Source organism: Cuculus canorus, chromosome 16 (assembly GCF_017976375.1).
Source record: "Cuculus canorus isolate bCucCan1 chromosome 16, bCucCan1.pri, whole genome shotgun sequence".
NCBI classification, from domain to species: Eukaryota; Metazoa; Chordata; class Aves; order Cuculiformes; family Cuculidae; genus Cuculus; species Cuculus canorus.
Genome location: NC_071416.1, coordinates 13,496,371 through 13,523,056, shown reverse-complemented (window position 1 = coordinate 13,523,056; position 26,686 = coordinate 13,496,371). Strand labels below are relative to the sequence as shown.

Below are 26,686 nucleotides of genomic sequence, written 5' to 3'. Positions count from 1 at the left end.
GCCCCACCTGTTTGATGATGTCCAAGTCCCTGCTTGGCTCCACCACTGCCGACTGCCCTTTTCTTTGTCAAATTGTGCTGGGACGCACAGATGTCTGGGAGAGTGTTGTACCTGTACAAGACGGCGTTTAAGAACTTCAGCCTTTTAGTCGTTGTCATCTTTAGGTCAGTTCCCTCAACTATTAACAAAGTTGTGATTTTCCACTACACTTGGCTTTAGAGAAGTTGACTTCTGTGCAGGATGCTCCAGTGACGCAAATTCCATTGCTCTATTACAATGTAGATAGTGGCATGACCAGAAAAAAGGAGAGTATGGCAGATTTTTCCATGGATGAATAACTTCCGTATCTGTGCCCTCGGGACTAGCTAGTATAAACAGCCAGTATAAATAGCTAGTCTAAATCAATGCAAATACACTATTACTAATCTTGCCAATAATGATGTGAGAATGAATGGAATGCAAAGATGAACTTTACATATCGTTAGCACCCATCTGCCTCACTGCATTTGTAGGCAAGGTTCTTACCTAGGAAGTCAGTTGGCAAAACTAATAGTTTTTTCTCTTTAAAATGATGATGAAAATATGCATTTGCACTGCTCAGGAATGTTTTTCAAATTTTAAGTCCATTTGGGGATTTTATAATCGTGAAAACTTGAAAACAGTTAATATAATTTCTCAGACACTCAGCAGAAAGTATTTTTATTATAGTGTTTTAGCATGACTGACCTCAGTTTAATGTATTTATTACAAGTGTGTCATACAAAACACTGAAAAATAATTTCGAAGTAAAAATTTACCTTCAGTTCAACTCTCCACCAGAAGACTGAATGAAGGCCAAGAAGACACAGGAAAAAAAAATCAAGATTGTTTCCCCATAACAGCAGAAAATTGGTATGAATGAGGATGATGACTGTCTACTCTGCAAGAACTTATCTTGTAAAACAGGCACCATTTAATTTATGAAATGAGATTGTTTCCTACTAGGACTGGAAATCAGTTTGAATCCCTGTAAATATTGGCTTTTGCATAATATAAATGATTTTTTTTTAAGTTCTACATTATTGATGACTAAATCCATCTGATACGAGTACAGTGACCTCTTTTGTTTGTGTTGTGTTGGGTTTCTCTCTGTACTCTGTCTCCTTGTGCAATGTGAATGAAAAACAAGTTCCTGAGAGATGCGCAGGGTGTTAGGAAAACCATGCAATCAGTCATCTTTCAGTCCTCCAGTCTCGTGAGTTTGAAGGTTATGCCCAAGTTTTTCAAAATGCATTCCAACAGAAAAAAAGATAAATGTTTTCTTCCATTATTTCACCTATTTACTTAACTGAGTTCTCCTATTTTGTCTTTTCTTTGTCCTGCTTCTTCCAGTTCCAGCCCGAGAGATTTCTAGTTTGGCTTTCCAACTTCTATTTATCATCTTCTTCCTACTGGACACTCTTCTGGTTCTTTCCAGTGTAACAGTGACATGAAAGAGTTTAGGTAATAATCTTGTAATGCATTGCTGCACCAGAATGAAACCTCATTTCTTTTTTTCCCAGGACTCCCTAGGAATCCTTTTGCCACAGCCTTTTTCTCCCCAAGGAAAGTTTACAAAATTGTTCATGTGGCCATTCGTTCTGTGAGTATGAGTGGACAATCTGATTCCCATCAGCTCCCATGGGCAGAGCCGTGATTCCCAGAAACATACCGTCAGCCCAGCACTTCTTAGAACTGTCAGAATTACTTCCAAATGCCAGGCCTGAAGTGCCTATATTTCAGTAGTGTGTCAGTAATCCCAATACATGCACAAAGCTGTAAAGATTTCGATTCTTCAAGACAACTGATGTTTTGTAATTCTTTTCCTTCTGTGAATTATTCGAATTATCAATTTATTGCTATTATAATATGTTTGTGTGAATCTGAATCTTTATTTTCCAATGGCAGCTGTTTAGGGCTTTTTGTTAGCAAAAATGGCTTTACAAAAAGTTTTGTCTTTCTCTGCCAGAATATATAATGTATATGGATGTATATTTTATATATGAATGTATATATATGATTTTTTATTTTAGGCAGTAAATCTTTATAATCGAGAATCCTTGAAAAACTATAGACTTTCAAAAATAATTTGAAAATATCAGAGCGGCAACATTTTGTTTTTCCTTACTACTTTCCTTGTATGTCATGATATAATTTGTTTGGTGAATCCAATTTGCTGGAACTAAATCTACATTCCAGCAAATGTAGTCCGTCTAGAATAAGCATGTTTTACAGGAACTAAGTTATTTTAATGGAATAATTTTTAAAGTTATTTTAAGTAAAAATGAAGATTTTGATGTATTTGCCATCATAATATGGCTGAAATATCTAGAAAATTAACTTACTTTAAAAACTTGAAAGAACAATTCTCTCTTGCTTGAATCTTTAAGAGAGAAGAGCCAATATGTTGTAATAGCAGCTGTTCAGCAACACCTCTTTTTTGCTTACATTACATCACAAATTTGAGGCACTTTCTCGTTAAAATGAGAGTTAGGAATTGGCTCTCATGATTTGCTTCTTAGCATTCTATAATTTTGCTGAGGATATGATCTCATCCAGCTCTCCAAACCAAATAAGAATCAGGATTGGTTGATGAGCACGTTACTTTTTCTTTTGATGAAGTATCATAGAATTAGAGCTTCAGCTTAATTTTATAGAGAAAGCTTTAAATACTGTTTTCTTAGAACTAATGAATGAATGATGGTGTCTTCAGTAATGGCATTTCTACACCAGCTATTTTTTATTTCTGCTCCTTGACATGTTAGGGTTCCAATCTTGTGTTCCTGGCACTCAAAACTCCTTGTGAGTGGATCCGAACATGGAAGCATTCCAGCACAATACATAAGAGACCCTTTAATGTTACAGAGCAGAGAACATGCAGAAAAATATTGAAATCATAAATTAACACTTCATCAGATTTTCCAAAACGAACTCTCTTTCTGGTAACAAGTGCTAGATCCACCTGTCATCCACCTGTGCCTAAGGCACGAAGGAATTCTTACCCTTGGAACGGTACTGCTGACAGCAAGTGGCTATTTATTGTTCATTTATGGTTTATTGAAATTAATGTGCTAACACCAAAAGAGCATGGCTTTTGCAGAGGCATGGAACTGTTTTATATTTCTTTCTAAAAATATGTATGATGTTATCAGAAGGCTGATGACTGACATGTGAGATCTGTCAATCATAGACTACAGCAAGTAATTTCATTTATATTTTTTGCACTGACTTAATTAGATTTTTTTTTTTAAGTGATTCAGTTAAGCCGCTGCAACATCCTGTAATGGACATAGCCTTGCAGATGGAGAGATGTTCTTACCGTGTAAGTAATCATAGTAGATTATAATCATATATCCTATATTAGTAAATTAAATAAAGGGTCTTAATCAATTGCATCATGATCTGACTGAAAGTTCCCTTTCTTCTTTACCATTTTGCCACATGTTATATATCAGACAAAAAGTATTCTTCCATGAAAAAAACCACCCAAGCTTTTTCCTTTATTCAGATATGCATGGACAGTCTGCATTTACCTGTGCAGGGAAAGTGACCGCAATAGATATGTCTGAATAAACTATCCATAATAGCTCCCTATGTGGCTATTCTAGTCTGGAAAGTCATGGATCAGACAGTAGTTGTTGCAGAATAGCTTGTTCTGCAATAGCAATTCCAGTAAATCTTCCAGCATAGAAAAGAGTCCACAGCTCCGAACTCCTGTCTGTGCCAGAAGATTTTCTCTTTAGAGAATAGTATAAATTTGTTTTATTCAATTCTCTAAGCCTCAAATTCAGCACAGAGCTCCCTTTGGGATCAATACACAAGTTCTGCCAGGGAGCGCTTTATACTATAGACGTTTGTATTTGTGCGCACAGAGTCCATAGTTTTATTAACTAAACATTTAATTAACGTCTCCTTGTAGCTGTGATCTGTATACATTTTTAGCTGCAGGACTTGTGATTCCTCTGGTCCAGAACCTTCTAAAGGCCAGTCCTAAACCAGTGGACAGAAAGTTGCCTGCCAGAAGATCCATCAAGCCAGACTCAAGATGGTTGGTAGCTTTCATCACCAACAGCAGTGAAACAAGACAAAACAGAGCAAAACATCATACTTTCCTCCATGTCCAAACACAGAAGATCGTTTACAGCAGTGACATCGGGCTGACACATTTGAGTTTGTTCTGAATATGGAGGCAAGACTGGTCTGTAAATATAAAGAAAGGCTTTGAAAAATGTTTAAATGGACTACAAATGTATCCTGGAAAGGCAGCACACACAAGTCTTCGCTGAAAGCCCAGTTAACAATCTCACGTCATCCAGAAATACTTATACAATAACTTGGTAAGACACATTTTGGGCTGGATTCATGTTTATATTTGAATCATGGGTTTTTTTTCTCCTCCTCCAGAAAAAAAAAACACAACCCTGATCTAACCAAGATAAGAAATCTATGCTATTTTTTTATTTGATATGCTTTTTACTGAGCCTTAGGACCTTCAAAAGCAAATTTTATCCAAAATTACATCACAGTGCTCCTGGCATTTTTGTGGTGTGGACCAATTAACATCGGTAGCTTAATTAAAATCACCAAACACATTTTAAAGGATGACATAAAGTTGATTTTAATCTAGGCTTCCAAAAAATGAAATAGAAGTCTGCTAATCAACTGCCCCACCCTTTTTATTATTTATATGGCCCACAGTACTCAGTGTCAGAATAGACTCCTACATCATCCTCTTACTTAATTTTCCCCAGGCATTATTAAATAGCTAATAACAAAGGTCTAGAGTCCATCCCGTGTTTTACCTGTTGGCATAAATCTGAGGCCATGACAGCACAGCGTAGCATTCATATAAATGAAAGAACAAATTTTGGCTCAAGTCTTTTTAATGTACACCAGCTGGCATTTTTGGGTTTAAAGAAGAAAATCACACCTGAGTTTTCATGCTTCCTAGTATTTTGCCAACAAAAGGAAAACAGAAAGTAAACAAGACATTTTACCTTTTGAAAGCCAGAAGAAATGGTGCAGCTGTTTCCAAGACAGCTGTCTTCAAGCTGTCACGTGAACATGGAACAGAAGACATTCTTGCTTTCCAGTTATGTCTTAGCACAAGTGTCTTCCATTTGTTTGTTTCAACATATTTTCCCTTTAACACATTTTTTTAATCAGAATTTTTCCTAATAACATGCTTATTCATTGTTCAGTTAAAACCAGATTTGGATTTTTACAAGTATATAGCTATTTACAAATGAATTCATTAGATATTATTACTGCTTCTCTGGTATGGCATGTACCTACCTGAGAACGTACCACTGTTGACAAATGAATTTGGTCAGAGTCTTACCATATGGACAATAAGAGCAACTGATTTCTGGAAGTTCCCAAAGAGCATCAATGGAATTGGTTGTAATTCACCCTAGCCTTATTATTTATTTAGCTGCTTTATGAGCACTTCAGCCAAGATTTTAATTTGATTTCGATTAATAGCAATGAAAAATGGGGCAAAAGACAAATGATAGTTGTTTGTATCTCTTAGAAATAGATAGTCATTACGTGCAGAGTGGTGCCACCTATTTGCTTGATCTCTTATTATTCAGCTGTCGTGGGATTTTGATATAGAAGACAACAACAGAGAGAGAGTTTAACATTTTGTGTGTAATATAGACAATTATATTTATTATTTGTATGTGAGAGAACCTGCAGGTTCTTCAACAGCAAGACAATCTCTTTGTTTTATTTTCAGCAGTCAGTTATACTCTATACAAGAAAGACATGAACCTGTTGGAGTGGATCCAAAGGAGGGCCACAAAAATGATCAGAGGGATAGAACACCTCTCCTGTGACGACAGGCTGATAGACCTGAGGTTGTTCAGCCTGTGGAAGAGAAGGCTCTGGGGAGACCTTATTCCAGCCTTTCAGTCCTTAAAGGGGACTTACAAGAAAGATGGGAACAAACTTTTTAGTAGGGTCTGTTGTGATAGGACAAGAGGTAATGGTTTTAAACTAAATGAGAGGAGTTTCAGACTGGTTATAAGGAAGAAATATTTTACAGTAAGGGTAGTGAAACACTGGAACAGGTTGCCTGGAGAAGTGGAAGATGCCCCATCCTCGGAAACATTGAAGGTCAGGTTGGACAGGGCTCTGAGAAACCTGATCTGGTTGAAGATGTCCCTGCTTATTGCAGGGCGGCTGGACTGGATGACCTTTAAAGGTGTCTTCCATCCCAAACTATTCTATGATTCTGTGATACATGAAGACTTGGATGTTTCAAAACATTTTCTCTATGTTCCTCCACAATGTGCTCTTCAAAAGAATAACAAAAGTAATGGAATGCCTAACATGCCCATATAAAATCCTATTCTCTTTTTTTTCCTAACTTTTCTAAGACTTGATGCTGCTACAACTGATTATTTCTTTTCCAGGCAGGGTATGTGCCTTGTCCTAAATCCGCGGCAAGTATGAGAAGTTGATACAGAAACTGGAACTACAGAGGAAGAATCAGCCTGAAGGAGTGTCTTTATCTTAGTGTGAGACTAGTTTAGGAATGAGAAATAGTGTCTGTGATGGTACTGGGCAAGCTCGAACTTCTCAGTACATAAAAATTATGTCTTAAAATGTTCAGTCACGTAATGCTGCCTGTTTGCAGCTTTATTTTTGAGTGCACATGGCATTTATGCTAAATTGGGAAAAAGCATTCTTTTATTTACTTTATTTTGTTTCTTTGTCTCAAGTAGTTGTCTTGCTCTGCCACCCAAAATACATCACTGCCCCTAAAAGCCTTAGAAAATGTTGGATCTGAAAACCACCCTGATAGAGGTTAGATGAAAGTTACTTTTAAGAAAGGCCTGTTGGAGTTTATTTCTGGCTGAAAGATAAAGCACAAAAAAGAAGAGATGGTAATAAAATCCCACTTCCTCTTATGGTGATTTGGCTCACCACAGAATAAATATTTTACAGGTATTTCTCACTCCAGAGCTAGGTAAACTGAAAACATGTATTAGTTTTGTGAGCTTTTTAGCTAACCATGTTAGCTGGAAGGAGATATCCCATTTGAAGTTGTTATCTGTTAGCAGTGAATTACTTTTAATCTCATATTTCTCTGGGCTTTGCTCACAAAAAAAGCCCAGATCAGTATCTTTTCATGTAACAGGCAGGTGACAGATCTGGCTCCCGTTTTGTCCTGACTAAAACCTGTTGGCTCACAAAATGTTTGTCTTTTCAAAGATTGTCCAGATCACAACCAAGGAATTCAGAAAGAAATTGAAGCTTGCTGGAACACAGTAGCCATGTCCCCAAGAAGCTGGTGGAAACTTTTTTCCCTGTTCTTGCTCTAGTTTTTGACCCTTCATCTATCTCCTTAACACTCCTATTTGACCCAAATACTTCTGCTTGCACTGAATCGCTACCTTTTACAGAGATGTCCCTTTTTTTTGGCTTGAGTGAAAGACTGGATTTTGCATGCTATTTGAATTTAATTGAAAATAAGCATATCGGATCCACTGGTGTGCCTGCCAGACCGTTAAAAGAATTAAGGACAAAACATTTGTTGAAAAATACTGTAGCAATCATAAAAACTTAGTGTAAGAGCCTAGCTATATATGAAAGGAGGAAAAACCTTTTGAATGCAGTGAAATAAAGGGAAAAGCATACTTGCGTTTACATATTTCATGTATTATTTTTTCTACTGATGCAGTTATTTATACGTGAGGAATCAGTAACAAGCAGTTTAAAATCTTGGCACTAAGATAAATTCAAATGTTTGTTCTTTATAGCTCTTTTGTTGTCTGGTATGTAGTGATACCAACAGTTTTTTAGCCAGACAGGTGTTTTCTCAGCAGTTACAAGACAGACTTTGAAACGCATCAGGCAGATCATACAGACTAATTTCATAGCATATCTGCCTCCAGAAGTATACTGATGAGGGTGTATGTTTATAATAGGAGACAATCTTAACAGAACTATTTAGTTACAGGCTATCTTTTAAAGGAAAACATGTTTCATTATCACATTATCAAGGATTATGAAATCATAGCGTTGAATTTAACAGCTTCAAAGTAGCAATCTTTTTTTTTCTCTACCATCTGTGGTGCCCTCTACCGCACAACCTTTGCAGAAGCAAGACAAACACAGAACTGTGGTGGTTACGCTGCTTTTTTTTCACATTTTTCTTTCCATCTTAACATTTAATAATGGTTCATTATTTGTATTCCTAATGATTTTCCTTCCAATGTATAAAAAGAAAATGCAGTCCCTAAATTATTTCCTTTTTTTTTTCTTTTTGCAAGCAGATTTTTAAAAGGGGAAATAAATAACTCGAGATTGCTTTAGGATGTCAGTTTGCTAGTTTGTCTGTTGATTGTAGTTCATTTACTATTCATATTCTGGATACTGATTTATGTGGTTATACATACCTATATATATTTACACATATGTTTGCAATATTAAGGTTGAAGTGTGGAAATTTTTGTTATTGTTTCTTGGTTTTCAATCTGTTTTCTTAACTCAGGTGTAGGAATTGAGTATTTTGAGTTGGTCTTTTTTATCACTGCTGTTCGCTGCTGTGAAGAAGAGACAAGTCATTAAATTAGCTCCTTGCAAGATGATGTGTAAAGTTTTGTTTGCAATCTGTTGCTAAGGGCATGATATAATTTTGTCAGTTCTATATCAAACAAAAATCTGTCGATCTTGATGTAGAATTGTTGGAAAGAGCTACAGAGATTTTACATAAATATTTCCGGAGTGATCTCAAGTTGCCTAAAGGCCAATGACTTAAGATGAAAGATCTGAAAATTTTTATTTATTAATTCCCCGTTCTTTTGCTTGCCTCTGTTAATTGAAGCACCTTGTGTTTATACCATTGTAGCCTGAGGTTTTCCTTGAATAAATCAATACATGAATTTTTTAAATACCTACCCAAGCTGGATTTGGACTGCTTCCTCTTACGAGGAGAAAAGTTCAGAGTTAGTAGCTAATGGAACAGCAGGAGAAACGAGCTGCCTCCAAGATTTTAAACACTACATCATTTAATTTGCTAACAACAAGTCTAAGCATCGCATAGAAATGCTCTTGGCAGAAGCTAGATAGAGCACTGCTTCCAATGTTACTGACTGCTGTGCATAAAACATGATGTTATCAACACTGGGCTTTAAAACACTTTCTCTAGAAAGGACAAGCCCTTAAGATATTTATCGCCTAAGTTACTGCTAAAACTCTCGGAATGACCAGTATGTAGTTAGGAGTTGAACATATACTTTGGCATATCATGAGTGCAAAAGTAAAAGCAGTTTAAATTCCTAGGATTTGCTTTTTGCCATGATTGAGCTTCCAGTGAAGGAGCTCTGATCTCTGCACTCAAACCCCACTAAACTGAAAGAGAAGACCAGAATCTTTCGTAGAAGTAGGTGAGCACCTAAAGACAACAGGTACGAAATGCACGTGGGGTTTCTTTTCAAACTCGCACTCTGTTTCTGGATGTGTATCATCCATTTTTAAGGATGTGCTCTGGCTGAAGATGCCACATGAATCATAAACGTCTTTGTTCAGCTGTAAGTCTTACAAAATCTAGCATTTTTTTCTTAAATCTTGGCTCTCTTGGAAGCTGGTGATTCATGACTCTTAGAATTGGGGCTTTATTGTTTGTGTAGAATGCTAGTTTTTAAGAGTGTTTTGAGAAACATTTGAAAACATATCCTAAGTCTGTTCTAAAACTTCTGAATACTGAAGACAAATTATAAAAATAGCATTGAATATTTAATCTCAATAGAAGTTGAATTCCATTTGGGGGAAGGAGATTGATTTTTCAACACTTGGAGTTGCACTGGAGCTTTCAGCTTTTTTTGGCTTTTTTCCAGCCGCTGAGAACAGTCAGGGAAAGACATTTGACATTGAGGGAAGAAAGCAATTGCTGTTTTTTCCTTAAGAATGAGGAAAGTATTTATGAGCCATTTGGCCATGTTGGATGGATTTATTCCAGTGACCCTAAGATCTGAGTACTGTGAAGTTTGTGCTTAAATATCTGCTCAGCAGAGATCTCTCAGCTGCATAGTAGCTCCAGAGACAGTTTTGGGGGTCAGTTCGCAGCAGAGGATGTGGTCACTCAGGGAAGGTAAAACAAGGTTAGGGTGGGCAGGGCCATTTCCTGCCTGTTAGCAAGAGCAGGAAAAGCCATTGGTCAGTCAGGAAGGGCAGGGCCAGCTCCTGACTATTGGAAAGGATGGGAAAAGCCCTTGGTCAGTCACAAAAAGGAGAAAAAGCCATTGGTCAGTCAGGAAGAACAGGAAACGGCATTGGTCAGTCAGAAAGAACGGGGAAAAAACATTGATCAGTTCATTGGGAAAAGCCATCAATCAGTCAGGAAGGGCAGGGCCATCTCCTGCTCATTAAAAAGGGCGGGAAGAGCCCTTGGTCAGTCAGAAGGAGTGGGAAAAGCCTTCAGCCAGTCAGGAAGGGCGGGAAAAGCCATGGGTCAGTTAGGAAGAATAGGAAAAGCCGTTGGTCAGTCGGGAAGAATGGGAAAGGCCATTGGTCAGTCAGAGAGAGCAGCAAAGCCACTGTTCAGTCAAGAAGGGTGGGAAAAGGCATTGGTCAGTCAGGAAGAGGAGGAAAAGCCACTGGTCAATCAGGAAGAACGGGAAAAGCCTTCAATCAGTCAGGAAAGGCAGGGCCATGTCCTGCCCATTAGAAATAGTGGGGAAAGCCCTTGGTCGGTCAGGAATGGAAGGGTCAGTTCCGGTCTGTTAGAAAGGGCGGGAAATTCCTCAGCCAGTCAGAAAGGGCGGGAAAAGCCCTCAGCCAATCAGGAAGGGCAAGGCCAGTTCCTGCCCATTCCAAAGGGTGCAAAGAGCCCTTGGTCAATCCGCCAGCAAGGGCAGGAGAATTTTGCCTTTGGTTTCTACAGAAATTTTCTACAGAAATTTCTCTGGCCTTAGAGTTTGACCTCAGATTATGAGTTTTAAGTCCAGCATGAAGAAGAGTGTTTTCTAATCTTTCCTAATGTGTTTTGCCTCTTTTTAACACGGATTCATCCCTTCCAGGGAAATTGGATTGGTCTGCACCAGCCTTCATGGAAGACGACGGTGTGTGTTGCACTGAAGTGCCAGCTGGGAGCGAGGCGAACTTCAGGGAAACAAGTCTGTCTGGTCATGACAGCCACGTCCCTAGGTAAAAGACGGGAAAAATAGCACCTATACTCTTTTTTTTTGTGGTCATACTTCAAGTAGGTAGTACACCATTGCATGTAATGGGCTGGTGCAAATGTGAAAAACGCACTCCCCTACAGAAACACGGTGAAGAAAGGGCTTTTACAGCACAAACGGCATCTCCCTTCCCTTAGACCTCTCAAAAAATCTGTAGGTACAAGCAGAAATAATCAAAGTGGTGACAAACACCCCCCCAATACTGAATTTCAGTAACAAAAACTCACCATTTTTTTTTTTAAAGGGAATTCCAGTAAGAATATCAGCCTCAGAGACTGTAAAAGTCTGGGAGCATCTTAGAAGTATTTTAAAAAGAAAAAGATGATGATAGTAGTAGTAATAGTAGTAGTAGCAGCAGCAATGATGATAATAATATTAACGATAATTGGAGATTTTTTAGTCTTTGTGGCAGTGTATGGGAACCACATGGTTTCACAAAGTATGGTTTTAGGGTTTGGAGTGTCTTGGTTTATTACATTGCAGATTTTTATTTGTAACACTTCCTCTTGTGTATTTATGTTTGCTTGCTAAAGGTGCTATAATATTAATCTTTTATGCTATAAATTTTGAAAAATAATTTCCTGTGCTAAACAGAAACAAGAATCTACTCGTGCTGCAACATGTTAGAAACGATCAGGAAAACCCTGTGAGATATACAGTGCCGACCCCTTCTCTGCTCAGATTTCACTGTTAACTAAACCAGAGTGAATTTTAAGTAAGCGTACTTGGCCACTAGTGTATGTTTGCTTATTGAAATTCAGTTCATCTCTGCGAAAGGCGACAGAATATCAGCAGGGGGTGCAAAGACAAAATCGCTATCCTCTTCCTCCTATTTTGCCACATTTACAATTTCTGTTGTCCGTTAAACCAGGAAATTGGGCTTGGAACAGGAACTTGGATTTTCAAATTCTGCAGCAAACTTAAAGTACCCCGGAATATTAAGACAGTTACAGTGGACAGACCAAAGTAATAAGCAAAATAATTATAATCATCAAAGCAATGACATGGTTTAGATTTCCCGTCTACCTATTTGTTCTTTCGTCCAGTTACCCATACGTATTTTTATTGTCTTCAACACTTCAATTTTTGTTATGCTGGGGGTGTGCACGATAGTCAGCTATGTTTACCTATTTCACTCTTACTACTTGCTGTGTTTTAGCTCACCATCCAACCACTTCCTCTGTGCTTAATAGAATTTCTGGTTTGGATATGGCAGTGAGATGTAGGATTTTAATGAGGAGGAAGAGACTTTGAGTCTGAAAGTTAGGGAATCTTGGACTTGATTATGAAACTATTGTACAGTAGAAAATTAGTTTATGTATTGGCAGCATGACCTGGCTTTCTTGTATATTATCAGCAATGGAAATGCTTCACTCTTTCACCTTTGGAAAGCCATTAGTCTCTCTGCGTCCAAGATTATTCATCTGAAAACCAGAAAAAAATCTTTCAGTGTGTTTATTGAATGGCTTAATATTATTGGACAAAAATGTTAGTAACACAAGTAGGGCTTTTTTAAAACAAATATTATTACAAATAACATTTTAAAATAACAGGTTAATACTTTCCTGAAATTGCTTTCAAAAATTATAATCTAATCTCAACAGAATGAGGAGTAAGTGGAAGCTGAGCTACAAAATGGAAGAAAAACATCCAGCTGATAGAAAAAAGCTTTCGTGACACTTCATTATTGTCTAAGGAGAATCATAGCTAGGGTTTAAAAATGATTCTTGCTGGTTTTATAACAATGAGATCACTGGTTTTGTGTGGTGTGCACTGGTATCGCCAATTTCTTAGTATATTACTTAAGGACAAAAATTGGACTTTGCTAATAAAACTTTCAGCTCAAATAAGTTTTGTCTATTCTTTTAATTCCTACATAAACTTATGATGATATGCAGTACACTTTTCATTTTAAGGACAGCTGAAATGTTGGAGTCAGATTGCTTATGAAAATAAAAAGCATCTGTCATAACACTCAAAGCAATTTTGCTGTAAGGGATCTGCTGCACGTCACTTTGTCTTTTTAGGTGAAAGATACAGATTTTATTCTTTTCTCAGGGCATCTGTTGAGACTAAACCTTCAGATAATTAAACCCCTTAACAGTTTGTTCAGGGCAGCAGATCAAAAGGTTAACATGCAATGGTACAACAGGAAATATTTGTATACTTGAACATTTTTTAAATTTACAGCATTTAAAAGCGACTTTAGCCCAAATCGTAGCCAAAGCCAATATTACATCATTTATAGTAAAACATTAATCATAAGTTGCAAACCAGCCCGTAGGTCTAAAAGTTCAGCTGGTGAAAAATCTGATGGCTTCAGGACTGAATAGAAGCGTACTTTTATTTGTGTCCTCAGTCATGCATTTGGAATGGAAAGTCAAAGACTTGGGGGAAACCGAATAAAATCAATTTAGAAAACAAAACAGTTCTTCCACATTTCTGAAAGAAGTATGTCCTTGACGCACTTTTGGATTACATGATTTTTGTAGGGATGAGAACAGATGATCAAAACTCAAAGTAGAACTAGATTTCATCATACGAACTGTATAATTAATTTTCTTTGTTTCAGTTCTGTAGTTCTTGAAGCAATAGAAAATGTTATTCAAGACGTACTTAAAAGCTTGGCCCAAAAAAAAGCACCTGTTCTTACAGTGGCTGACAGATCAGATTGGAAGAATATAGAGTAAGTATTATACATTTCAAACTTCTGCCTTATATTAATATAAATTTGATTGTGTAACTCCCGAAAAAGTTAATGTTACACAATTCTATAAGCACTAAAATCAATAAGTAATTTTTTCCTCAACTTCTTTAAAAAATAATGGACAAATAAAAAGTAAGGCTTATGAGCTAAGTGAAACTACTATAATAGTGATTAGAAAGTAATGAGAGGTCCTATAAATGATCATTTTCTGGAAGCAGAAGAAGCCAGAAATAATAAGTTGTGGCAGAGTGAAAAAAACTGTTCTAGGCTGGAAGAAATTACTTGCAAATTCATCCTCTGATGCCTTTTCTGTGGTTCCACTTTTATTTTTCTCTGCTTTTCCGCATGATATAGTATTCCTTAAAATGACAGTGTAAAACTTATCTTCTTGTTCTTCAGAGAAGATGCATCTCACTTCTTCCTGTTGTATTTCTTGCCTCCTTGCTGTGTTCTAAGTTCGTTACCAGCCAAATAAAGCAAAACAAGTTTCTAATGTTATCTAAATTTCAGATCTTATGCCACAAGATCAGAGGAAAGACAACCTGTCCTTCTTTATAAAACACTTAGTGATTTTAGAAGTTTCTTGTGCTACATTATTTTATCCAAGGAGCTCATTTAAACTGAAAATACCTGAAACTGTGAGATTACTTGCTTTCTATAACACAGAAGCAAAAGGATAAAGGAGGACACAAATCTGTTTCTTGCTCTATAATAGCTTTGGCTGTCAGTGGGTTAAAGGATATTTAGATTGATAAGATTTCAGAGGTGCTTCTAAGTGGACACTACAAACATTTGGGATTGAGAAAGCATAGCAACCTTCCACCCGTAACACTCTAGTGGAATAGTCACTTAATGAGAACAATAAATTCCTGTCAATCAAAAAACCTGAGAGGCCCGAAGGTAATCAGTTAACTGAAAGGCTTGTATGTTCCAGGGAATTTAATGGTTTGTGTCTTGATAGTTTGACAAAAATGTTTCACTCATATGTCTATAAAATAAAAATACTACAACCAGGTTTTGCAATTTTTTGGCAGTCTTTGAGGAAGTGGTATTCCAGGCTAGAAAAACAAATGTGAGGGGTTTTTTTTTGCTATCAGAACACATAGGGGGAAAGAAACATTCAAATTAGAACAAGTTAACGTCTCTAAGATTCATCAATCACTGTTTAAAAAGCTGAACTATTATTTATGGCGGAGAAATGTAATCTCAGATATGTATTTCCGTTGAATAGTGACCTATATCCCACTTTAATACAGCAGTTTAGGAAGATTAAAATAAAAAAAAAAAAATAGATGAAAAAAAATAAAAAACAGAATGCCAGAATATAATAATGGAAGAAAATACAGTCAATGGGGCATTTTTTTTCTGGTTTTAGCAGCCTTTTCATACCTAATCTACACAGCAATCTTTTAACTTGAGAGAGCAATCCAGCAAAGTTTAGATTTCTCCCGTGCAAAGTAGGGAGCAGGCCAGTGAAACCCCCAAATTTCTTTTAAATGTTGCAGCACAAAGGCGAGAGAGTTTACCTTAAAGCTGTCAGGCAGAGGCTACGCTGCTGTGTTTGTCGTTGCTGTCTCTTTGTACGAGTGCACCGCGGTGTGTTCTGCCACCCAAAGGATGCACGAAGCAAAACCTTTCACAAAGCGATTTAAAAACATGCTGTAGTTTTAGATAAAATTATGGCCATTTTACCACCAATAATTTAAAAAACGACGTATGGAACTCTGAAATAATAATAAAAATATGCTTTAAAGACAGAACTGGCATAAAAAGACACAAAAATAATGTTAATAAAAATAACTAAGTGTCATTAAGAAAATAACAGATTATTTTGGTGAAATGTGCACCGTCAGACATGAAATGGTGAAATATTAAGTGGTGGAGCTCAATTAGTTTGAACGATTGTTTAGAGAATAGAATGGGCCATATTTTTGTTTTCAGAAGTTAATTATGGAATATAATTGAGTTATTCTAAGACTAATTTAAGGGCACAGATAAAATTATCGTAATATGAAATAATGACATATTTACATGGATTCTGTGTCAGAAACTCACTGTGTCAGACTTGATTTGTGTTCCAATAATGAGTCAGATTTTTTCCTGTGTAAGTTGTTCCTCTGTTTTTATGCTAAATAGTAATACTCCACCTAAGTTGACGGTTTCTGTACTGAGTCTGAAAATAGCACTAGCATGTTTGATTATAGGAAAAGGATCTGAGTCTGAATTACCTTGCAGAGGACAATTTATATATACTTAATAAGTTTACAGTTTTATTGCATTTGTTTGCACTATATCAGGTTTAAAGATTCTATAGGTCTACAGATGGTACCACATAGTACTACAAAACAGATCAGAAGTGACTGCCCTAGATCAGCACACAAATTTGGTAAGTTAAAAAATTACAACAACAGAATTCTTATTTTCTCTTGTATTTTAGTTCAAAACTTTGCTTAAAAAAAACCAAAACAACAAACAACGACCCACCCCTCCCCTCAAAAAACCCAAACCAAACCCAAAAAACCCAGACCATAAAAAAGTACTGTGCACTGTGATTTACAAGTATATCGCTAATATAACCTGATATTATGACCAACCCTTCAGCTTTTCTCTATTAAATTACAGTGAGTGACAGTGAAATTAATACAGCGTTCTTACAGTTTCTACACTTCCTGAATGAATATCAGCTGGAGGAATATTCAGAAAGTCTGAATGTAAAAACATCACCCTTCTTCAAAAAGCAAACTAGTAAAGGAATTTTGGAATATGGACAATATTCTAATTTCTCTTTCCGACTCGGTCATTTAATTTCTTGGCCTGCACAACAAGGCATACATTCCCTCACTTAGCTCAATATTTTTTCTAAATATGCTAGAAATTATTGAATCTGTTAATTAGTACAGTTATTTTCACAGCACATTAAAATACAGTTTTCGAAGTTTTATTTTATAAGACACCAATACATGTCAATATAAAGACAAATAATTGTATATGCGTTTTTGAAAATACATAACATATTTTTTAAATGTATCTTTCCAGCTCTGATACTCAAACTATTATCTATGATCTATAAGATGGTGCAGAGCAATACTTATGCAACTAAAAGGTAATATGCTAATTTATGTCATTTCAAATAGAGTTGTATTTTAAGCACACTTTTGTGAAAAATAGCCTGTAGGACGCAAACTTATAGGATAATGGATTCCTGTTCATAAAATGCTTTAGATTGATCAGATTATCCATGCCCTCTATAAAATTCTGATGAGTCTACAGCTGTTTCAGTATTATAATTAAAAATACAATATTTTGTCTTGATAGAGATATATATTATTCAGATACACTACTCTTTGGTAGCCAAACTGTTGTGGACAATATAATCAATGACATTTCTTGCATGCTTAAGATACCTCGGAGAAGTCTACACATAGTAAGTGGCCTATTATAAATGTTTTTATCATTACTTCCAAATCCTATAGATTGAACTGAAAGCTTAAATACCAAGAAAAGCTATCAGTAGGAAATGTGTAGTTAAAATAAAAAGTGTCACTTGGGTAAACGAAACCTAATTAGGTTTTATCATAGCCATTGAAAGGTTTCTTTCTTCAGAGAAAATTCATAGAATTTGCTTGCTCTGAAAACTTTGGGACAAATTGCCAGCTAAAGTCACAGGGCCTTTTCCTATTTTTTATTGAAGGCAGTGCTTAAACTTCAGAGTGAAAGACAACTCTGTAGCAATTCACACACAGATGATTTGCTAACTTGGGGGGTCACCTGAAAATGTAAAGTAAGTCAGAGATGTAACAACCTTTCAAATTATTTACTCCTATCTCATGACCTTCAAGAATTCCTTTGTATCTTTAAATGTAGTTGACATAATTTATTTTAAGTATACCTTTATACCCACAGTGACAACAACATTTCTTAGAGTATAAAAGGTCGATGGCAGTCAATAATGGTTCATTAGTGATCAGAATTCTCTTCAGAAGTTGCTTGTTTTGCTTCTGCAATATAGCAACATAACAGCACGTACCTTCCAATTTACTGAATACAACTTACTTTTTTTTCAGCTGTCTACAACTAGAGGTTTTGTAGCTGGGAATTTAAGTTACACTGAAGAAGATGGTACAAAAGTGAATTGTACTTGCAGTGCAACAGTATGTATCATAATACAGTAACAGTAATTCGTAGCATCTACCTTTGCATGATGTCTTGGGCTTATTGTAGCTCAGGTTACTGTATATATTTATTACACAGACCTGTGCTTGTAGCAAATACAGATATTGCAACCTAGGTGAAAAAAAGAGAGATAAAAAGTATCGCTCAACTGCAGTGCAGTTCTGGAGCTCAGCTATATACTCCCCAGGAACCACACACTTTTGGATATGGTTTATAGAACCTCCTTCTAGCACAGGAGCCTTGCAGAAGGCAGCATTTCTACTGTGTATCTTAGGCTTTATATTACAATGTTCTGTCAAATAAGTGCTCTGAATCAAAAAATCCTGAGCACTCTGAACACACTCTGCTTCTGTCACAATAGATTGATTTCTGGCAGAGTAAGAGAACAAGCCTTACAGCATGAGTTAACATACTCATAGGGTTTCAAAATGGAAAGATAACCTTAGCTGCCTATTATACTTTGGGTTTAAGCAGAGTATAAGGATCCCTGTTATTAATGCTCTTCTACATCTCTTCATATTTTTATTTGTTGGGTTGTTCCACCCTGGCATAGGAGGTGATCTAGCAGTGAGAAGTAGAAACAGACCACACACTTCAATACATACATACATACTCATTGCCAAGTTTTTCCTCCTGTTCCTGTTTTCTCATCCATATGCTTACCAGACTGAGCCAATCCTAATGTGAGATGTAAACATTACTATGTCTAAAATTGTTGCTCAAAAATAGCTATAAAATCAGGTGGCAGGTTAATAAAAGAAAGGATTTAATGATCTTCCAAAAAGAATAATTAAATGTTTTAAGCCTGTATTAAATTTGTAATCTTCCCATCAAGCAAACTTTTTTTTCCTGGCTAAGACAGATAAAAAATTAGGCAGGATATTGTTATTTCTGTAATGCCCATATGATGAACAGTCTTCTATGACAGCAGTGCAAACACTTCTGAAAAGTATCTTATTATAACAGGAAGACTCCTACACAACCATAAAATAGAGCAGGATGTGAATGGTTGAATATGCTCATAAAGAGGTGAAAATGTCAAGATTGATCTTCTATATAGGAGATGGTTGTTTCAAGATGTAATTGTGTTCTTCATTACCTAATGTTGTTATTTTAAAATATATCATTTTCTCTATTTAAAATGATTAATCTAATTTTTGTTGTTCTAGGCAGTCACTGTGCCATCTAATGTTCAAGGAATTAAAAGTATCCTTTGAGCAAGAACTCTCATTTTAGACTAAAAAAGTAAAGTGAAAACAAAGAGTATTCCAAGTTAAACAAAGTTCTGCTAATTTTCTTTTTGCTTGTTGGCTCTGAAATTGAGTCATGAACACTGCTTTTGGCTCCAAAACAGGTATTTTAGAGCATTTAGTTTTAATTGATCGGCGTGATGGATCAGTTTACATTCAGCTAGCCTTAACAGAAGAGATTTAATCTCACATGCCAAATTTATGTTAATTGTAGAAAAAGATGCAACTTTTCAAAGACTCCTGGATGATGACTTCTGCAATAGATTGTCCCCATGCATAATGATTACGGTATGTATCTTACATTTCATATCATCTAGCTAGATGTAAGTATTTAAATGGATTGTAGTTGTGCTCAAACTTCATCAAATGACCATATTAAAGTTAATATGAAACATGTCTAACAATAGGGTTTTTTTCATTTAATTATCCTGGTAGAAATACAAAATACACATTCTAAAGACTTGTTTCCTCCAAACATCTCCTTAGAGCTTAGTAGTTTATCAACTTCAGGTGCTGCTGCATAGTAGCTGTCCCACTCAGTCTCCAAAAGGCTTAACTGTTGAGTAACTTTTTGTTCTTCAAGATCCTAAATGAATAAAATAAACCTAAATGAAACAGAACTGGTTGATTTTGGATTGGATTGAAAGAGCTGGAGACTTAATAGAAATATGCAAATGGAATATGCGTACTTGTCCTAGGACAAATAGGGCCCGTGATGAGGAAAACACATATTCTCATAGCTAAGAGAGAGAAGCATTTATGCTGTGCAGCACACTGTCCAGTTATAGTCAGTCACAGCCAGAACTTATTTTGTTTCATTAGCACCATAGATATTTTTGAGAAGAAAAAAGTAGTCTTTTTTTCATCACCTTATACAGACAGCAGCGTACAACTATACATCAGCTCCCAGACCTTACAAATTTACTCTTCGATAGATGAATGTAAGACACATCTACAGTGCCTGCAATCCAGGAATTCTGCTAGGCTGCTCCCCAGCCCATTTCTCTTTCCCTTCTCAGAGAGCCAAAAAAGGAGTATACAACTTCCTCTGCAAAATAACTACTGGAGAAATATTTCTGCCAGCATTTTGTTTGGTTGGTTGCTTTTAAATGACAAATATAAACACCAATGTAGCCAGATGTTGTTTTAATCAATTTAAAAAACAGTCTGCTTTTATTTTATTTCCTTAGGGAAAAGGTGTACCAGATCTCAATACAAGACTTTTGGTCAGAAAGCTGTGGGATACCTTTCAAATTCCTATTTTCACCCTTATGGATGCAGATCCACATGGTAAATCTCTTAAAGTTTCAATGGCATGAAAGGAAAGCAAAATTTATGTGGAATGCCTTTTCTCACTTCTGTGGGAAGACACTCAGAGCATAGAGATCCAACACAATCAGAAGGTTTCTCATTTATGTAGAATGTATCTAGAGTACAGCAGTTTCACTAAAACATCTCTTCTGGCTTTACATCCCCACTGAGTATATGGTAGAGCTATATACCTATACATAGCTATAGTATACCCTCTGTGATGATTTGTTGTGCTTTGAAGTATTAATAAGAATCTTACTTTACACCTAAAAAACCCCAAAGAAATAAAATTTACAGAATTCATAGCTCAGAATAGAGCTAGATTTTGAAAGTACCTGTGGGCCTAGAAATTAAGATAAGGACAACGGAATTTTATGATCCGTTGCATGATTCCACTGATTTTTATGTGTGTTAGGCACTTGAACACTTGTAAAAGTCATAGGAGGTCCTAGCTATATCTTTACAGAGTTCAATAGTGTTGGAAATGTTGCTCTGCCAAGAATTCCATTGGCTATACTATTCCTTTTGTAAAACACAAGGAAATAACAGGAACTTTTGTAAACATTGCTTAGTTTGCAAAAATTAAAAATCCATTATGATCCTTAGGCCAGACAGACATGAAGACAATAGCATTTTTGAACAAAGTGAGTCTTTTATTGTTTTTCAAGTAGTTCACGTACGCTTATAATTAAGCACTCATATCAAAAGTTTACAGGAGTGACAGCTAGAAACTACAAGTCTGATGCAAGAAGGAATACAGCTATTCTTAAACAAGTCCATTACATTCTGGATGTGCTATTCTATTATACCAGCAGCAGTCTGAAATTTCCCTCATTCACATATGTGAGTGTGATTGCTTCTGTCCGAATTCAGAACCTGAATTCACACTCACAAAATGTAGAAAATCTCTTACGTATCTATACTGATACAACCTAAAACTGGGGAGGTTACTGCAAAATGAGAAGCAGCTGCTCAAAGCTTTGGTATTAATAGATATGGATTACACAGGATAAAGAAAGACACTTTTCATGATAGATGTTGGACAATGTGTAAAAAGAGCTGATTATCCTTGGTTTTGAAATGATTTTGCACAGATAGTGTGAAATATTGAACCATATGAAGGTGACATACTATGCTCAAATTCTGATTATTTTTACATACTCTAAAAATAATTGTAAACATTGAAGAGCCTCACTGATCATAAAGCCATAACTGTTATGCTATAAAACCGAACTAGTAATGTAGTCTTTTTAAGTGTGCCCAGTGTGCAGATAAACAGACATTTGACATTTGGTATTCTACAACCTAGGTGTAGAAATAATGTGCATCTACAAATATGGATCTCTGGTAAGTATAAATTTTCCACTTCAAATACATTATTCTGTAGCCGAGCCTGGAAGCTGGAACGTATGAGATGTTACAGCCCTTGTTGGAATGGTTAGTCCTTTTATCAGTTTGTTTCAACACAAAGACACAGTTTTTTAGGCCTTGTGTATCTGCAGGAATGGCTTCTTCCTGCAACAAACTGAATAACAATGACAAGTGTTTCATTTAAGTATTTTTCAGTTTTTCCCTGCTGCACAGGCAGTTTTCATGAAGTCAAATAGAAAAGCGTTCTCCATTTTGCTTTGTATCTGTCTTGGAAGAGAAATGAAGGCTGGAGGGACCTTGGGAGGCCATAACTTGTGAGATGGGTCATTCTCCACAAAATCATGTTGTGTTGGTAAAGATTTTGGTTTGGGGTGAGAATTTGTTTATGGATATGTGTCAGTGTGGAACATTATGCAAGAAGAGGCAAAGGTTATATGGAAGAGAGGCAGACTAAGGTGAAGGCAGAGGGCAGGAGCAGATGGGTGAACTGTTCAGCAGAGTAATGGAGAAATAACACCCAAAGCAAAACCAAAAACACTTCAGAAAACTGTCAGACATCAATGATGTCAGAGTTCAAATGTATGTCATAACACATGCCTCAAAGACATCCAGGGAGACAGAATTCCCAAGTTTTCAGGTGATCTTTCAGGTTTCCTACAAAGGTGTTTAAACTTACATAGCACCATCTTCCAGGATTAAATTAAATTGTCAGGTTCCTTTGAAAGTTTATTTTGTGCAATTGCAGAGCAACAAGTGTATCGATGAAACTGGAATGTGTCAAGTTCATTACAAACAATGGAAGTATTCCTTTATACAACATGCCATTTGACTGTGATACTTTGCTGCAGGGTGCTGTAGGTGACAAATGTTTTCATGGATTCTAAAAGCGACCTAACAAAATCAAGTATTATACCACCACCACTTGTGGCTCAGAAAGTTGAAGTCGCAAGTGTTGGGAGCAGGGGGAGTATTCTGAGAAGTATCGGTAATTGCTTATTTGTTTTTACACTTCCCTAAGGTATTTATTGTAGCCATGATACTGGATGAGATGAACCTGTGTTTGGGCTACTTTTGTTATCTATGCGGTACTTTCCAGCAGAAAATACCAGAAATTTCCAGACAAAATTGTCATTGCTCCTCCCAGCTCAATTCTTTTTTCTTGGCAATCAGACCAAAACTGTTCAGACTAGACCAGCCTGAACTGGATTAGTCTAGAATTTGTCCTAGGCTGAAGGGCGTGAGTCTTAGCAAAGGAATGGTTTCTGAAAAGAGGATATGGTAAGCTTCACTTGCTTGACTTTCTCCTATAGCGTTCTGATAGTGAAAATACCTAATTATCTTTGTAATAAAATATGACCATGACCTGACAGGGCACATATCTCAAATAATTTAAACTAAAAGTCACTGAATATTACAGTTGACCTTTCTTATTTTAGTCAATGTCTTTTGAGGCCCATCATCTCACCGTTCCATCTATAAAGTGGCTTGGTCTCCTTCCATCTGATCTAGAGAGGTTAGTTATATCCGCAAAGAAACCGGAGTATTGTTCTGTTTCACAGACAAGAAATGCACAGAAAGACAACTGATGCTTAAATCCATTATTCTTTTCATGCTTTATTTTGGTTTAATATAATGAAATAAGTAGCAATAAACATTTTTTAAATATTTGAGAAATTTTAACAACTTTATTTCCTTTTCAGATTAAATATACGCAAAGATGCCCTGATTCCCTTTACAAAGCAAGATCAAAATAAGTTAGCAAGTTTACAAAAGAGACCTTACATTGCTTGTCAGCCGACATGGAAAAAAGAAGTATGTATAAACCTACTGTTTCCTGTTTCTTACTCCTCACAGGACAAATCCTATAATCCACACTCCTGTTCCTCTTTATGATGACAAACTCTTAGTATAGCAGAACCAGTGATGCTTTGCAGCCCTAAAAGAAGACCAAGTTGAGAAAGCCCATGCCCACTGCCTCTCTGAATCAGGGGGCCTCAATGGCTCACACTGTTTTCCTGATTATTACAGAATCTATTACATCTTTACAAGGAGGGGAACACTTATAGTAGTTGCTTACCTCTAATATTGACTGTAGCTTTTAAACAATATATCTTAATTCAGGAATATATTATGTGAAATGGTTAGAAAGGAAGAAAAAGTGTTGTGTACCTTCCCTTTCCTGTTACAAATTTTGTTGCTGTGAGGTACACATGAACCTACAGTGAAATGAATCTCAGCTGAGTGACGGGGATTTTGCAGCACCATTTCCAGTAATACTGATTTTACAATCCTACATGTACATCCAACAATTGTAATTCTTATTTAAATCACTCCCCAACCCTGGGTCAGCCTGTCAGAGCATCACACATTCATTTGTTCTTTTTTTTTTTCAGCTGGAAATTATGGCAGCATCTAAACTGAAGGCTGAAATTCAAGTTTTGACTTCTCTTTCATCAGACTACCTTTCCAGAGTCTATTTACCAAACAAACTGCAGTTTGGTGGATGGCTATGAGTGCCTTTTTGCAAATGAAAAGTTTTTCTTGATAGCGATTTGTTTTGTTGACCACTCATAGAAAAAATATCAAGACACAGAGGAGTATGCTTCATCTTATAGTTAGGTTTCTTTACCACTGTTTCTAGATTAACATTCTTTCTCCTCTTTCAAACCTTCAGAGGAATTAATTATTTATTTGCTATTATAAAATCCTTTTACTACCATTCTGTGGCTTCTGCACTGTAACGATGCCCAATGCAATGGTATATGCAGGAAAAGATAATGAGAGATGTTCTTTCTGTCCAGAAAATGTTAAGTTCAAAAACGTATCAAGGAATTGCTTGGTCTTCTGCCTTAAAGCACAATGTGATGCTGTACCAACCTTTTTATTTTTGAGGAGAGTAAAAGACTTCGTTAAGAATTTATTGCACGTGCCTCCTTTGGCAAATTACTTCTGAGTACAGCATTGTGGCATTTTGTGTTTGCTGTTTAGTTTGGACTGAAACGTCAGAGATACTCCATTACTGTGTATCTCAAGCAGCCGTATATGTTCCAGGAACCACATTATTATTTGTCTTCGATGAACAAGTAAGGAAGCAGATGTAACTGATTAAGAATTTAATAAACAATCCTGTTAATGATACACATCGTAACAGAATCCCTTGTTCATTTTCTTTATTTACTTTGCTCTAATACAGTAAAAAAGAGCAGGAAACCATGGTGATTAAAGTGTAAATTAAATTTCATGTGAGGAAAATACTGGAGTATTTTGATTTAAGCTGAAGTAAAGTTTCATCTAAGTAATTTTGTTCTTTGAAAGTTAGACAGTATGTCCCTCTGATAGGGTGTTTTCTTTAAAAGGTTGTTTTTCCAGACATCGTTTATTCTTTGAAAATTATAATGTCTTGTGTTCAGTATGATCTGTGCTGAACAGATGTGTCTTCTTCTGTAATCACCTCAGTTTGGTTTTCTTCCTGTCTCAAAGGCAAGGTCAGGCAAAGAGCTGGAGCCAGCTCCAAGTTACCAAGAGTTTTGACTGTTGTGAAGTTTTATAAATAACATTAAAATTAGACCTTGGAAAGTAATAATGCATAAGATTTCCGGGAGAATTTATACATACGCATGTATGTGGGAAATATATTCTGCAACCAGCTCTTGGCTCACTGCACACAATTGATGGAGATCACTTCCTCATGTTGCCCAGGCCTGATAAAGGATGCTTGCTATCTAGAACTCCAAAATGCGTCTTTTTTAAAAGAGTTCATTTGCCAGCATTTTTGGTATCACCCCAACACTGGAAGCAGCACTCTACCCAAGAGTAACGCTATTCCGGTTTAACAGGTGATGTTTCCCCAGGCAGCAGCAGCTGTACTTAGTGCCACTACAACACCCAAATGGGAGCTGGGTGCACTTGCACCATTCCACCGCTCCAACACCCTCCACGTTGGAGGAGACACTTCATCTACAACATCTGCCACAGAGTCTTTCCTCACACCACAGGGAAAGAAAAAAGCATCAGTGCTGTTTTTCCCTCCTTGGCTGCAGTGTCATGCAGTACCCAGTGGGCTGCTGGGACATTCCTCTGCCTGTGTGTTTTAAGCTTCAACTTGGAATATGTAGTCAATGTCTTCCCTGCTAGATTTTTATTACCTTGATTTTTGTTTTTCCTACTTGTTTAGTTTTTAGCTTCATTTTGTTAGACAGTTGGGCTAACATAGTTGCACTTTGCCCTGTGAACGAACCATGAACACACAGAATCATAGAGTGGTTTGGGCTGGAAGAGACCTTAGAGACCATCCAGTTCCAACCCCCTGCCATGGGCAGGGACATCCCACTGGACCAGGCTGCCCAAGCCCCATCCAACCTGGCCTTGGACACCAGCAGGGAGGAGGCATCCACAGCTTTTCTGGGCAACCTGGGCCAGTGTTTCATCACCCTCGTTGAGAAGAATTTCTTCCTAATGCCTCGTCTAAACCTTCCCCTCTCCATTTTTTAGCCATTCCCCCTCATCATATCACTACAAGTCTTGTAAACAGCCCCTCCTCAGCTTTCTTGTAGCCCCTTCAGACACTGGAAGGTCTCCTCGGAGCCTTCTTTTCTCCAGGCTGAACAACCCCAACTCTCTCAGCCTGTCCTCGTGCGGGAGAGATGCTCCAGCCCTCTGATCAT

At 36.7% G+C, this 26,686-nt stretch overlaps 1 protein-coding gene across 1 annotated transcript; it reads left to right on the top strand.

Moving 5' to 3' along the window:
• Positions 1-10,008: 10,008 nt before the first annotated feature.
• On the top strand, positions 10,009-25,141 carry SPO11 (SPO11 initiator of meiotic double stranded breaks). Its single transcript, XM_054081973.1, has 14 exons — positions 10,009-10,120; positions 11,049-11,175; positions 13,783-13,896; positions 16,215-16,303; positions 16,954-17,020; positions 17,233-17,341; positions 17,982-18,068; positions 19,260-19,296; positions 19,519-19,628; positions 20,531-20,630; positions 21,961-21,998; positions 23,459-23,535; positions 23,723-23,834; positions 24,416-25,141. Exons 1-14 carry the CDS (start codon positions 10,102-10,104, stop codon positions 24,533-24,535), a joined length of 1,206 nt encoding a protein of 401 aa, XP_053937948.1. The 5' UTR covers positions 10,009-10,101; the 3' UTR covers positions 24,536-25,141.
• Positions 25,142-26,686: the final 1,545 nt, after the last annotated feature.